The 14592-nt window shown below is 42.8% G+C and overlaps 1 protein-coding gene across 1 annotated transcript in view; it reads right to left on the bottom strand.

Moving 5' to 3' along the window:
* Positions 1-14592, bottom strand: part of LOC115764843 (dynein heavy chain 9, axonemal) — a 30676-nt gene that overhangs the window by 4761 nt on the left and 11323 nt on the right. The window contains exons 16-26 of the mRNA XM_030708091.1: positions 12262-13725; positions 9809-10075; positions 8543-9588; positions 7943-8480; positions 7663-7879; positions 7329-7602; positions 6525-7277; positions 5815-6403; positions 5463-5711; positions 3720-4196; positions 2906-3270 (exon numbers count right to left, since the gene is read on the bottom strand). Coding sequence (XP_030563951.1) covers positions 2906-3270; positions 3720-4196; positions 5463-5711; positions 5815-6403; positions 6525-7277; positions 7329-7602; positions 7663-7879; positions 7943-8480; positions 8543-9588; positions 9809-10075; positions 12262-13725 — 6239 coding nt within the window. The remainder of the gene's footprint in view (positions 1-2905; positions 3271-3719; positions 4197-5462; positions 5712-5814; positions 6404-6524; positions 7278-7328; positions 7603-7662; positions 7880-7942; positions 8481-8542; positions 9589-9808; positions 10076-12261; positions 13726-14592) is intronic.

Raw genomic sequence — 14592 nt, 5'->3', positions numbered from 1 at the left:
AAAGTTTAACAGACTATAAAACGGCTAAACTATTTTTTGTGCCAATAAAGTAATATACATGTTAAAGACTTTTTAATCAACCCTCGTAAGTCCTTGCCATGACTTGGATGTAACTTTAGCGACTTAAGCAGAACAAGAGAACAAGAACAATATCGGCATTAGGAGCATCATCATCTGCATCCCTATCAATTTCTGCGCTGTCCTTAAAAATTGATTCGTGTTCTCGTGTACAAGTGGCCCTACAAATTCCTATTAGAAATTGCTGCATGCCAGCTATTATTAAAATACTTAAACTGCACCATAATTGATGCAGGGAAAGAGTGGCCCGACTGCAAGTAGGGCATCGTACTTAATGCGCTCATTCTATGTTGTACAAGTAATCGTAACATTTTGCATAAGATTATTGCCCTAAAGTTTAAATGATTTATGTTTAGTTCTTATACAAACATAATGGTTCAAATGTGAGTTTCTAATAGTCCTTGGTAGTCATTTATATATATATATATATATATATATAACTGCAACTGTGTGTCGACCTGCATTTGTGTACTATATGTGCGAATTGTGAAATTAAAATAATTGTTTTTAAGGAAATATTCCATTCAGAATTTGATAAAATACCTGTCAAGTGCCATAAGAGCATTCTCATTCAAAACAGAAAATATATTTCAAAAGCAGCTTTGCAATGCCAGCAACAACTATTGCCAACACCAATACACAGACACATGCGCGTTTGTGTGTGTGTGTGTGTGTGTGTACATGCATATGTATGCACATGCATTGGAGAATATTTAATGCTATAGTCAAATAGAAATTTATATGCAAGTCATAACGGTTTACGCACTGACACATAGACACGCACACACACACACACACACACACAAACACACACAGACACGCACACACAAATACAGCTGCAACCGCACAATTTGTAGTTTTTACTACAGCTCTGCCCTTACTGTTGTTGTTGTTGTTGTTGCTGCGCAAATTATATTTTCATAAATATTTGAATGTGCTCAGAGCAATAAGGTTTTCAATTTTGACATTTGGGCATGGAATCCTCTGCCAGTATTTGACTGAGGCGGTTGCTCCTTTGCCAGTGCATTGTACGCATACTCTGTATGGATCACAGCTAGTTTGAATAGCAGCCTCACAAGTACACAGACACGCACACACACACACACACACACACACACACACACACTTGGGAACAAGTTCATTCAGACAGCTGTACGAAACACACCTGCCTGTTAGATTCGAGCGGCAACAACATTTTTCATAATTCAATACCCTTTGCACATATGTACATATGTATTCATGAATGTGCCCTCTGGCGAGTCAGGTGCTGACGTTGTCGAATTGTGCGGCCGATTAAATACCCATGTGTGCACGTGTGTGAATTTTGCAGTTATTTAGATGCAAAAAAAGCCCCCGCTACCATATTTCACTAGACAGGCTTGGCCTTTGTGGATATTCTTTTGCCTTGCATGCGCAATCAATTGAATTTCATGGCAAATCTGCAAATAGTCATTGCCAATGGCCAGCTAAAGGTGTCGAGAGCACATTTTGTGCACTGCCCGAATATTGCAGTTGACATTTATGTGAATTTGATTAAGTTTTACAATTGCACATAAATATATGTATGTGGGCTACGAACAACTACACGAATGTATAAGCATTTTCACATAAAGCTTTACCCTAAAAAATCATTCAAGTTTCTCCTATTTCTATAATCATCAAAACCCATATGATTTATAAGCCATACGATTTTACCGAAGGCGAACAAAAAACTTGGCTTACTATTATTATAATTGGAGTAATAAATAAGGGATTTAATTAAAGTGCAAGGACTTTATTTGATCAAATATTGTTCGCACACAATATTTATTAAACTATTTTAGTTAGTTTCATGTTATTGATATCGAATTTAGGCAAACGGTAAAAATATGTTTTGCAGCGAATTAATATTTTAATTCGTCTTATTTGGCGCTGGAATCAATCAGTATCTTCTGATCTCTACCAAGCGAATGAACCTATAAGATATAGGAATTAACATAGAGGGATATTGGGATATGGGATATTTACAATGAAGGGAAAGAAGGACATAGCCAAATACTGTGAAGTATTTAAATGATAAAATTACAATATGGTTTATTAGTCGTATATCTGAAAAGTTCATACATCTTTGGCATTCCGAACAAAACTGTGCTTTCTCTCATAGAGTATCTAAAGTATATAGTTGTTGTTTTATATTCCATATAAAATTGCTTTATACGATATCAGGCTACAGCAGGAGTAAATATTTCGTATCTCGACTGTAATAGTCCATTTCTTATGTTTTTTTGTTTATTCTCTTTTTAATATATTTTATCTATAAGCTATATTTGTTGATATTAATCCCATTTTCTTTTAAAGAGTAATCGAATGATTTTAATGTCTGTAGCAGAGCGAGTTCTGGCCAATTTAACGTACGCCGTGCTTTAAGTGTCTTTTTGGGGTGTATCCCATTACCGGGGGTAAGTGTTGAAAGTGCCCAGCTCAGAGGAGTCGCCTCTTATTTACTGTCGACAGAATAAACGGCGGGCAGTTCATTGCCTGCGACAGTGTGCAATTTGTACAATTGGTGGCCTTTGGAGGCGGGTGATGGTAGTTGGGGGTGGGGAGTGGGGTTGTGACGACTTGCAGTGGGCCAAATGAGCGCAAGTAAATACAATGTACGGGCTTTTGTTGCTGCGGTGGGCCGCAAGTGTGCGAAATGCCGGTGGAGTTCGTTCAACTGAGGTCCAGAGCGAATGGTTGGAGGGGTGCGGAAAAGCAATTAAAGCGATTGCGGACACACACAAAATGTAAATTAAATTTAATAATTGATGGCGCATAAACGCGAGGCTACCGCTCTCTTACTCACCTTTGCACCGACTCTCGCCAGCGGACATTCTCGTTGGCCAGTCCGTTGACTAGCCTATGCGCCAGATCGATGGTAAAGGACGTCTTGTCCGCCTCCCGTTGGCACTTTTGCTTTTCGGCCACCGCATGCTCAAACTCAGCCTGGATCTCGGCCAGCTTGTCCTCCAAATTGTTTATTTTCGACTTGAGATACTGTAGTCGTTCACGTGCCTCGAACAATTCCTGCTGGGCATCCTGCACGGCTTGCTGCTTGGGGCCAACAATGAGGAAGACCTGATGATACCGATGCAGATTGATGACCCAGGCGCAAAGGCCTGCAGCTGCCACCGACTTTTGGACGACTTTGTCTGGATTGAACTCGGGATCCTATAAAAATGAGATGTGTTTTTTAAAACTGTTGGACCTCACTTGTAATCAACGCACGGCCAATACTTTTTGCGAACTCCACCCCTCCTTGTTAAAGGTGGGAGTCATAGATAGGCAAAGTTTAAGATGCAAATTTATATCCAAGAATCTTTTTAAAAATTAATTTGAAGGCGTGCTTCCTTCTTTTCCCAAAGTTAAACTCTCTTAAATGGAATGTGTGAATATTTAAGGACTAGAAAAGGGCTTTCCCAGGAGGTTGGAAAGTGTTTGGCTTGGGAGATAAGTAAGATTTTGGGAGATAAGTAAAGTTCTTTGGTCAATAAGCCGTCTGCTGTCATCAATACCATACATTTTTTTTTTAGGTTTTGCCAATTATGAAATTATCTATTTCTTTCTCCAACGACCGCAAAAGTAGAGCTAGACAGACTGCGTAAGACATATGCACTCACCTTGAGATATTCCTGCAGCGTCTCAATAATGTTTGGATGAATGTTGTCCTTGTTATAGTTGAGCAAATCGTTGAGAAACTGATCCACACGCACCATCATCAGCTTTGCTGTCTTCCAGCTGCGATCGCGCGGTATCTTACCATTCGTGGCCAGTAGAACCATCACAGCAGCGCATACGTTGACCACGGCCTTGGGCGGCGATCCAAAGGACTTTAGCTCGGTTAGGTTATTTTTGTTAAGGGTGTTGAGCGCTGCCTGGGCAGCAACCAGAGCTGGTTCGGCCTGTCGCAAATCCTGCTCGCAGAGCTTGGTCTTGATCGAAACATCCTCCTCTATGATGCGTACACGTTTCTCCTCCTCGGAGGCTGTAAAGCGTTCACGCTTCACCTTCTCGCTCTCGGCACTTACAATGACGATCAGCTTGTCGGCAGCCGCATTTTTTGCTGCCAGTTGGACTTCTTGTATTGCCAGTTGATGCTGTGTACCGCATAAAAGAAAAGTTCTTTCTAACTCAAACTGAAACTTTAAAACTTTGTTGGCCAACGAAATTAATTAAAGCTCTGGCACGCTGGCCCAATATTGACACGGTGCAACTTTATCGCAGAAATTGTGGCAGCTCCAACATAAACACATGTGCACACACTCTACACAGCCACGCCTTATTATGTAATGAGTGTTCTGAACACGCACATGAAAACTGAGGCTGACGTCTGTGCTTCAATACAAACGAGTTCCATTAAATTCAATTAGTTTAAATAGCATTACGCGTCCTTTTTTTTGTTCGACTGTTTCAGAACTTTTTGTTTAGCGCTCAAAAGTATGCTACAAAGTAAATTCGATTGCCGCGGCGCCATTTCCAGCATTGCGTATACGCTGCGTAACCGGAAACGGCTTCTGCAATTCAAAGAGTGCCATCATCGACACTCTTGCCATCACCGTCATTGGGGTCTACTCTACCTGGCTACCACCACCAGCACTTTGCACTCTGCGGCGAATGGGCAGCAGATTTGCTGTAACAACAATTCAATTAAGCGCACTAATTGAATGCCAGGCGCGACGCGACGCGACGGTTCGAATATCGCAGCGCCAATGAAAAAAATCGGACCTGCAACTGAATGGAAGCCGTCCACTGTCACATACACTTCTTATACATATGTATGTTGGTATGCATGATGCAGTGCCAGGGCGAAAAAAAAGAGTACGAGAGCATAAAACGAGTTTGTCAACTTGTTTTCATTACTGCATTATTTCCTTTTAAGCCATAATTTATTGAATTGAATTAGTTTACTTTTAAAGCATTTGGTTAAGCTTTTTGGCTGTTTTAAAACTTTGCCTTGAGGTTCGATGGGACAATTTCATATTTATTTGCAGCACTTTTCGACATTTTTTAATGCATATAAGTATCAAACAAGTTTGAAAAAAAATAACAGCAAAATCAGAAAACTTTGGTGTCACTAACCTAGTGTTGCACAAGGCATAGAATTTAATAAAAACTTATAAGATGTAAAAAATAACTAGTATTTTATGCCTAAGCTAAAAGAGATCGAACCTTCAAATATTACAAACATATTAAAAGGCCTAAAGAATTGCGTTGGTTAATTTCACAGCATAAACAAAAGGAAATCATTTATTTTTCTATCTGAATTGTTTTCAGATTTGAATATCTCCTTAGAGTTTGCTCACCTAGTCTTAAATATTATAACGTTTAATTTTTTTAAAGTTTTTTTTGTATTAACTACTCACTTTTAGGGTGTCCACTTGACGCGCGCATTCGGCCAACTTGGCCATGCCGCTCTGTAGCCGGGCAATGCGCTGGGCGAACTCCCCGTTTTTGTCAACCAAAAGCTTGCGGTACAAAAAAATGTATTCCAGAAATGTTTTTGGTGTCGTGTAGTTGTAGCGTTTTTCATTCTGTAGATAAATTTTCGATATCTGATTCACCGTACCATGTACGTAGGCCATAAAGTAGCCAATGGGCGGTATGAGTTCGGGCTGTAAATGAACGCCGGTCACCATTTCACAAAGTAAAGAGTTGTAAATTGTATATTGCGTAAAACACAGCCGTATATAAATAAAGTGGGCGCATCGTACAAACCTCTAATATGTCACTGATTTCGGTGAGAAACTTTTGGGATACCGATTCCAATGCGCTCCTGGGCCACTCGTGAAACCAGTTAATGGCAGTGCGGCTAATAATAGCCGGGAATTTTCTGGCACGTATACGTAGCGTTTGTCCAACAGGGGAGAAACAGAGCACGATTTTGAGAAGACGTCGCACCTTCTCTACAAAATAGCGCCAGCAATTCTCTTTAGTATCCAGTGCGCCGCTCTGCTTCACCTCATTGCGTATGCCATTTATGATTGTATCCAGTTGATCATCACTAAAGAGCTCGGGTATCTCGCCAGAGGCGAGCATATCATTGATCAGCATCAGTATGGACTCATCGGGCAGCTGAGCATCGGATATGAGAAACACAGAAGCCACATTCTTGAGTCCCACCTTCATGTACAAACTTGCGATCTCATCTCTCATATCGAGCAGCCCAAAGCCGCGTTTGATTTGAATTTGCGACACACTCAGTGAAGAAATGAACGCGGCCAAGCGTGCCAGGGTCTGTTTGCCGGAGCCGCCGACTCCAATGAGCAAAGCATTTCCACGTGGACTCTCCAGGATACGATTAATCCTGCGAATGAGACGTAGAAATAATATAAAACTGGAAATGAGATTCTTTTGTGCTTAATTTGAATCCAATGGATACATCATCATTATCATAATGTGCTCTTAAAGTGAATTGTTTTATTTACCGACATATGTGTATCATGGCATCCTCGAACAATACCAGATTCATGTATCCCACAATATCGTTATAGCTGGCCTGCGCCTCCAGCAGCAGTTGGTAGAGTGAATCCCAGCTCTTGAGTGGCATGTACTTCTGGTCTACCAGAGATTGCGCGAAATGGCTGTATATCAATGGCTCGGCAAAGACAAAGTCCTCGTCAAAGTCTTCGAAATCCTTTTTGAATATATCCCGTATGGAGGACTTAAACGATTTAATGTCATACTGATCGACCAGTCGGTCGTGGTACACTCGATATGCCTCATGTACATAGAGTCTCATCAGCTCGGCTGGTTTGCTGCAAACTGTGCCGCTGTAGCTGCTGGCAGCTCCGCCCGCTGAGACTGGAGCACCGACACTGTTCATCACGCCCTGGTAGATGTTGGTCAGGTCACGCAAATTGAATATGTAGTGAAACTTAATGGCCGTCGGCAGGAAGGCATATTCGACGCGACGATGCAGAGCGATTCCCACCTGCACCAGGAGATTGCCAATGGAACGGATCTCCTTGCTGAAGCCCTGCGCCGGCTGTTCCAGGTGGTTGTTCAAGATCGTACTGTATATATAGTGGAGAGTATCCTCGCTGGGTGGTGCCACTGAGAACACACAAAAGTGACGTTGCAGGCGCGGATCGATGGTGAACGAGCCGGCGGTTGGATTCATGCAAGCCGCGAATTGACAATGACGAATGTCCTTCAGCTGAAGCTTCTGACGATCGTACCTAAATGTAAATGTAACAATGGTGCATTAATCCTGGTGAATTGCCACTCACCATTGCTTATAGTCCATAAACTGGCGCATGATGGTGTGCGGTTGCACTGTGCCATAGGAATCTACTTCGGGCATGTTCAGGTCATTCACAAAGTAGATGAGACGTCGCTTCGGTCCGCTGGGCGCAAAGCAGCGGCCAGATTTTTTCTCCAATGGTCGGTCGAGCATTTTCTGAAATATCTCTGATGTCGTATAGAAGTTGAAGTGTGTCGCCTGCACAGTGGTTAGCAACGGTGTTGAGCTGGATGATTTCCGACGCACGCTGACGTTGCCAACTCCACCACCACCGCCACCGACACCACCACCGGCACCACCACCGCCGCCACCAGCGGCACCACCATTTACTACCGTCTGTTGCTGGCTGCCGCTGACAGCTGTCACTGCAATTTCAAGCAGCTCCTGTGCGCTGGCATATTTGCTGAAGAGCTCACGGAAGATGGCACCCTTGCCGCAGCCAGAGCTGCCGACCAGCATGCAGGCGAGATTGCGGTCGATAAGCAGCTTGAGGAAGTAGCCGAGACGTGTGGTCTCTGCAGTTGAAATGAGCACGTTCTGTGTGTAACCAAAGGCTTTGTTCGGATGATTAGTTCACTTCCAACTAGGTCAAGCACGCACCTGCAGCGGCTGCTCTGCATCGATTTGACAGTCGAGTTGCTCCTGAGCGGCCAGCTCAGACCAGCGTTGGAATTTCAATGTTTGCACATTAAGCTGATAGTCAAATACGGTGCCCTGACTGGGCAGTTTCACGTCCTTGAACTCGCTCGTCCACCACTTGTGAAACTCGCGATGCCAGTCTATAATTGAGTCCTGATACAGGGCCGAACCGAAGCTCCACATGGTAACATACACAAAGATCGTCTCTAAGGCCAGCTCAGCGGACTCATGTGAGAGTTCGCCATGGTGTAGGCTGTGCGAATTGATGCCGAGATGCTTACCGGTGCTGCGTGCCGTCTCATCCTCGACTTGGTCGCTGTCCAACAGACATTCGAGCAGGTGACACGTCATTTGTATCATGGCCATGTTGGCGATGGGCGTGATGCGACGGAAATTGTGCTGTCGTTGCATCAGACTGGGAAAATACTTCTCAAAGAGCGTGGTGAGTATGCCCCGCTCGATCATGTTGACACGCGTTTCCAACCAGGAGGAGACGAAGCTAATATCCAAGCGTGAAATATTAATAGAAAGTAGCAGAAAATTGGCTCGCATAAGACTTACGGCGACCAGCCCAGATCCTGTGGGTTTATGTACAAGATGCCCGCCCTGGATACCGTGGCGGGTGTGGCCGCCCTAAGATGGCCCACCTCGAAGAGCAGACGCATCTCACGCTTTAAAGAAATGCGCTCGTTGCTGGCCAGCGTTAAGATCTTATTATCGTCCATCAGAGTGTTGAGACTCTCAATCCACATGGGATCGATGTCTCCATCGAGAACAATCCACTTGGGATTGCCCGGCGGCATATTGGCTTGCTCTCGCATTATGGACGAAAAGAGGCCGTCCTTCCACTCTCGCGTCGTTGGATTTACAATGCCGAACAACTCATCGTTGGACAGCGCTTTGGGATTCAGAACATGACAGACTGGTTTCAGCTTCTGTATGCGATACGTTTCGCGCAGAGTTTGCCAAATCTTCGTTTTGCCCGTTCCTGCATCGCCCACAATGAAAACCGAGTGGCGGACATCCAGCAGCTCCTGCAGCTGCACCACCTTCATGAGAAAGCCCTCCTCGGGCTGCAGCTTAATTTCGTTAACCGCACGTCTGATGGTCTTCTCAAACTCGAAGACACGCTTGCGCGGCACATCGAGGGCGGGAAAGAGGTCTCCTATCAGGCCCATAAATATGGGCACATCCTCGGTTACTATCTTGGGTATGTTGAAATCACGCAGAGCACGCATTAACACCTGATCCTCTGGACGGCTGTGGTCATCGCGTTTTAATGTGCCGGCAACAACCAGCACCGATTTGATGGCACGCAGGCCCCAGTCGTAGTGATCCTGCTTGGACAGCAGCTCCTTGCACAGCGTGTACAGTGTGATAAATTTGCGTGCCAGCAGACGTGCATCCTGGAAGCCCTCGGCCATTAACATAATCTCACAAATCAAAGCAAAGTCCGGCACAATCATGGCGCATGGGCGAAACAATGTTTTCAGGTTTTCCGGCAGTTCGGTTCGACCGGCGTAGCCCGGATTCATGGTGATAAAAATGCCAACCGACGGCTCCAGCGAGATGCGCTCGCCCATAAAGATAAATTGGGTTTTATGCATCTGTAAACAGCAGCAGCACCAACCAGAAGCAGCAACAGCAGCAGCACGACAAACCAACAGCAACAATCCGAACCATGGGTAGTAGGTACACCCATCGTCGTCCAGAGGCAGCAACCACGGCACCGAGAAGAGAAATGTAATCAATGTGCAGCATTGCAAAGAAGTGGAAGGTAAAATCAATTTGCGAACGCTTCACGTCTCGCCGACATTGCGGTCGCACCTTTATCGCCTCCTGTATGGTCTTCACCTGAACGGCCACCACGGAGAGCACCTCCACGCAGATGCGATTGAACTCGTCAAAGCAGCCCCATGCACCGGTCTGGGCCAGACCTTTGTAAATGTTGCCGCAAGATTTGTAGTCCATTTGCTCCGAACAGTTGAAGACATAAACCATTACACCCAACGCGCGTCCCAAGTCCTTCGTTGTTTCCGTTTTGCCGGTGCCCGCCGGTCCAGCAGGCGCGCCTCCCATCACCAGATGCAGCGACTGACGGAGTGTATATGTGTGCGTGTGCGTGTGCATGTTTATGCAAAGGTATGCAAATTGTAAACGGCATTTATTTTCCACTAACGAGTTGTTTAATTTAAATACAGGCCAAATTGGCATAAAATCAACACAAAATGGAAACAAATTATTCTCGGGCCAAGCAACAATTACTAATTGGAATTCTACTTACTTTCCTTCAACATGATATACCTATGTACGTGTGCTTGCTTATTTAACTCACATATCTACGAAAATTTTTTCTATAATTTCAAGTAATACAATCGATTCTGTCGTTGTATATGAAGCACCTGTACAGGTATAATTAGACTGTTTCTACTTTATAGACATTCAGAAATAGTCTTTATGTTAGCGTACATTAAAGGACATTAGCAAAACTGATTCTATTTCTACTTTATTATACAAATATTTCTGCCAGACAAGCAGATAAAGAAAAACCATTTGCTTCGTTGGAAGTCTATAAATAGTTGTTTTAATAAAGGCCAATTAATTTCAAGGACTTACTAATTAGAAGTCGCCTTCATATAAACGTGTTAGTATGAACAAATGGGTAGTAGGTCAATTAGATTGCAAGCAACTTTTAACAGTTAAATGCTATTATTTGTGCATTTGAGTAAATTCTTAATTAGATACCAAAATCTACCACTAAGTAACTTCTTATTATTAAACTATCACATCAGCTTGAAGCTGGTTTAATTTGCTTGAAAGCTTTTAAAAGTAAATGAAAAAAATTCCATAATAATGTAAATTGCCCTTGGGTGTAAGGTTGAACTGTCAAGGTTCTGCTGTCAGACCCTTTTGCCATATTTTTTTGGTGAGATACAAAAAATGTAATAACGGAAAATATCTCTTAATATTGTAGTAACATGTTCTACAAATTTATGAGTGCGGCTGGCGAAAGTATTTAAATTCAAACATATATGAAGTTAAAGCTGATTCAAGATAATTAAAAGAGTGTCATCATTCGCTCGGTCAATTCGCTCAGATTTTATACTCTAGAAAATGGTATTTAATGCCTGCCGGAAAATGACTAGGGCATGGAACTTAAATCTAGTCTATAGCACCCATAAGAACCTTTTGTGTTCCTTAGAGCAAAGATATAATAACACATATTTGCCATGTGTGTGTGTGTGTCAAGGGTATTTAACTGTCGTTACTCTAACCAAAGCTGCAACAGGCTTTATGGGAAGTTTTTAATTAATAAAACCAAAAAAAGTGCTTAAATTACATGCATAAATAAATAACATGTATTGTATTATATTTCCGTTTACTAAACCAATTCACTAAAATTTGCATATATTCTCGCACACTCAAGTCTGTGAGTTTCACATAATTGTTATTTTATTAAAATTGCGTGGGCATGACTTCTTGTTTATTCAAACATTGATTCTAGTGATTGACTGAAGAAATTTATATTTTCGAGATAATTCCAGACGAATTTATTAAATTGCTTGAAAGTATTACTTAACGCAATGCAGTTGTATGGGAATGGGATTATTCTATACGGTTCTGGGAATTGTCTCCCGACCGCGAAAATGTCTGCTCTCAGCGTATTAATAGCTTCAAAAAGGGCATTCTTGACTGTCATGTGGTGAGCATGGCTTTTATATTTTTGGTTACATCTTCCTGGAATTCATAAATAATTCGAAATATTTGGTTGCTGGAAATAGGTGACGGAAAAACTCAACGGATTTTGACTCTTGCAGCAGGGTTAACAGTGTGGTTGGCCTTAAAATTAAGATAGTCAGTTATCTTGAATATATAAAAATTTTATGAGTTTTGTACTCAAAATTATATAATTATTATGCTCAAAAAGTATAGCTGAAAACGCTTTGTTATTGTTACAAGAACCTTTGATTTAAAGAATGCCTAGATTACAAATTCAAAATAAGTACTTAATCTCATTTCCATTGTCAACAATTTTTTTTTTATATTTTGAACACTTTGTAATCACGGATGATTCCTAATCAAACGAAGATTATATATGAGCGAAATGCACTGGAAAGCTAGAGTCAAATTTGCGAGCAAACATTCTTGTGGTTTTCATATAATAAAATAATCAGTTCCGAATGGAAGCTGGACCGACATATTATATTTTGTATAAGCTTCTAGGAGCGATTTAAACAGTCTACGTTCTAAGTACTTTTAAACAGTTGTTGTTAACTCACCTGGGTCAGGGTGATGTAGCATCGATCGGTTAGTGGTGTGATTACCAGCCTTGAAGTATTGCCCAAGTACTCATAGGCATAGCGGAACTCGGCATCGCAGATATTGGCAAAGCAATCCTCATCGGCGCTGCCTGCGCTGATTGTTGCCGTGGCGCAGCCACTGGAGCTGCCCGACTGTTCATCGTCCCAGCGATGCCTCAGTTGGCTCTGCCACTGAAAGGCCAGAGAGTTGTCTACCTTGGTGGCAATGATTTTGCCAATCACGTCACGCGAATGGACGTCAATGGTGCAGATGGTCATGATTTTCTGTCGATCGCCTGAGGACAGTTCGCCCAACAGCAGATTGATCAAAGCGTTCAGCTGCGCTATCTGGCGCTTGTGCAGCTCCTTCATGGCTCCCTCATAGCCCTCTTCCATGCTTGCGAATGAGCGATTCACATCCGCCGTCCAGCTAATCTGACTGCAGCAGAGCGCGACCTGTGCTGGCCAATCATAGAGCCATAGATCACGGGACTTTTCACCGAAAGCCACGAGAGCGCGACGAAAGAGCTCATGGAGCGTGCTGCGCATCTGTTGGATGACGGCGCGCAGCCAAAGCTCAACGCGACCACAGCAGTCGATGTAGGCTGTTTGTTCTCGATCCTGGCTGACCACAAAGGCCACATACTCATCGTTCTCCTTGGAGTGCATGCCCAGGGCATGCGCGGTATTGGTTTCGTATTGCAAGCGCAATATGGAGTCGAACAGCTTAATGAGATGGCGATCAATGACCTGGGGATTATTGCCATTAGAGAGTATGTCCAAGAGATCCGCGGACGAGATGAAATAGAAGCGCGGAAAGGCCAACCGCTTTGTCTCCAGGTAGTCGTTCAGTGCCTTCTCGCAAACGGACAGGCGCTGCTGCAGTTCCAGCAACTGCTTGAGCACATCCTCATGCTGCAGCACCACCTCCATGACAACGCGCACACTGGTAACCCGTGCTAGCAAATTGGTGAAGTCCTCATCAATGCGCTCAAAGTTTGCCGCGTCTTGTGGCAGCTGGGAACGTATGTCTGTTGAGCCGATGAAAATGCACTCGAGATAAATCCATTTACGCTGCACCTCAAACCAATTGACAATAAGCGTATCAATGCCACTCAGCACACGCTGCCAATAGCTCAGCTTATCCAGCAGATATTCGATATGTTTTGATGTTGAGATATTTTGTAGCTGCATTTGATTGTCGTCAAGCGTTTCAATCAGCTCCTCCGATACTTTGAGCAGTCGCACAGTTGGACGCGTCTGATGCAGCTCCAACTCGAATTCCAATTGTGTCCAGGTGGCCTTTATATCGTCCAAAACTTTTGTCACCGTCATCTCTTTGATAGCGCGATCCACAGTGTTCTTGATGTCCTCTTCGTGCTGCTGCAGTTGCAGGCTTAGTAACTGTGCCAGAGTTGTCGATGTGTTGCACTTGTACGAAATCTGAGTGTCATAATTAAAATAATTTTAATCAGCGTTTGACTACTTTTAATTAGTTTCCCTGAAATTGATCATCGACGAAATGTCCTACGCTTCGACAATCGCCAATATATATTTTATGTGGTTGTAATTCTAGTATGACAATTCGGTCAGACAGCATGTAACTCAATATTGTCTGGTTGTCTATATTGCATTTCAGTTTAGGTATTTACTTTCAGCAATTATGTCAAATTTAATTACAAGCACGACAGCCCGTGTACAGTACCTGACGCAGGTAATTATTAGTAATGCAATTCTCTTCTGAGCCGAATGGCTAAGCTTCCTCAGCTTCCCCCTTTCAAGTTATCATATTAATGCATTCGTCTCGCCAAGTCAACCCTTAAAGCGTCCTGCAGTCACAACCATGGCAACGTTGGCAGCCATTCCATACAGTTGCTTATGCGTCATTTATAAGCGCATATTATCCGGGATTTGTAATTTCAAGAAGCTGAAGTTATGAAATAATGCACATCCCTTCGCAAACTATTTTGACACTTCTTAATTTACTAGAAATTTATATTTCACTTACTAGTTCTTCCACTTTATACTGTCCAATTAGCTGTAATAGACGAGGATTTCGATTTCACTTATTTCTTTCTATTTATTTGTATCCAATTATAACTCGAGTAGTTAAAGTGCTCGGTGATTATGTGTAATTATAAATGAGGGAAATAATGAATGCAATAAATGGATAAATATAATAATAAATAAATTCTAAACCATTTCTAGTTATTCAAGAGTATTAAATAGTTTAATTTCATAAAATAACCAGTGGCTAGCTCGGCTAGATGCTGTACCTTCTATTACCAGCAAATTCGAAACAGGTTTAGA

This window comes from Drosophila novamexicana, unplaced genomic scaffold, assembly GCF_003285875.2.
Source record: "Drosophila novamexicana strain 15010-1031.04,08,12 unplaced genomic scaffold, DnovRS2.1 tig00000870-arrow-arrow-pilon, whole genome shotgun sequence".
Classification (NCBI taxonomy): domain Eukaryota; kingdom Metazoa; phylum Arthropoda; class Insecta; order Diptera; family Drosophilidae; genus Drosophila; species Drosophila novamexicana.
The sequence above is the reverse complement of the archived record's forward strand: the minus strand, read 5'-3'. Positions and strand labels throughout refer to the sequence as shown.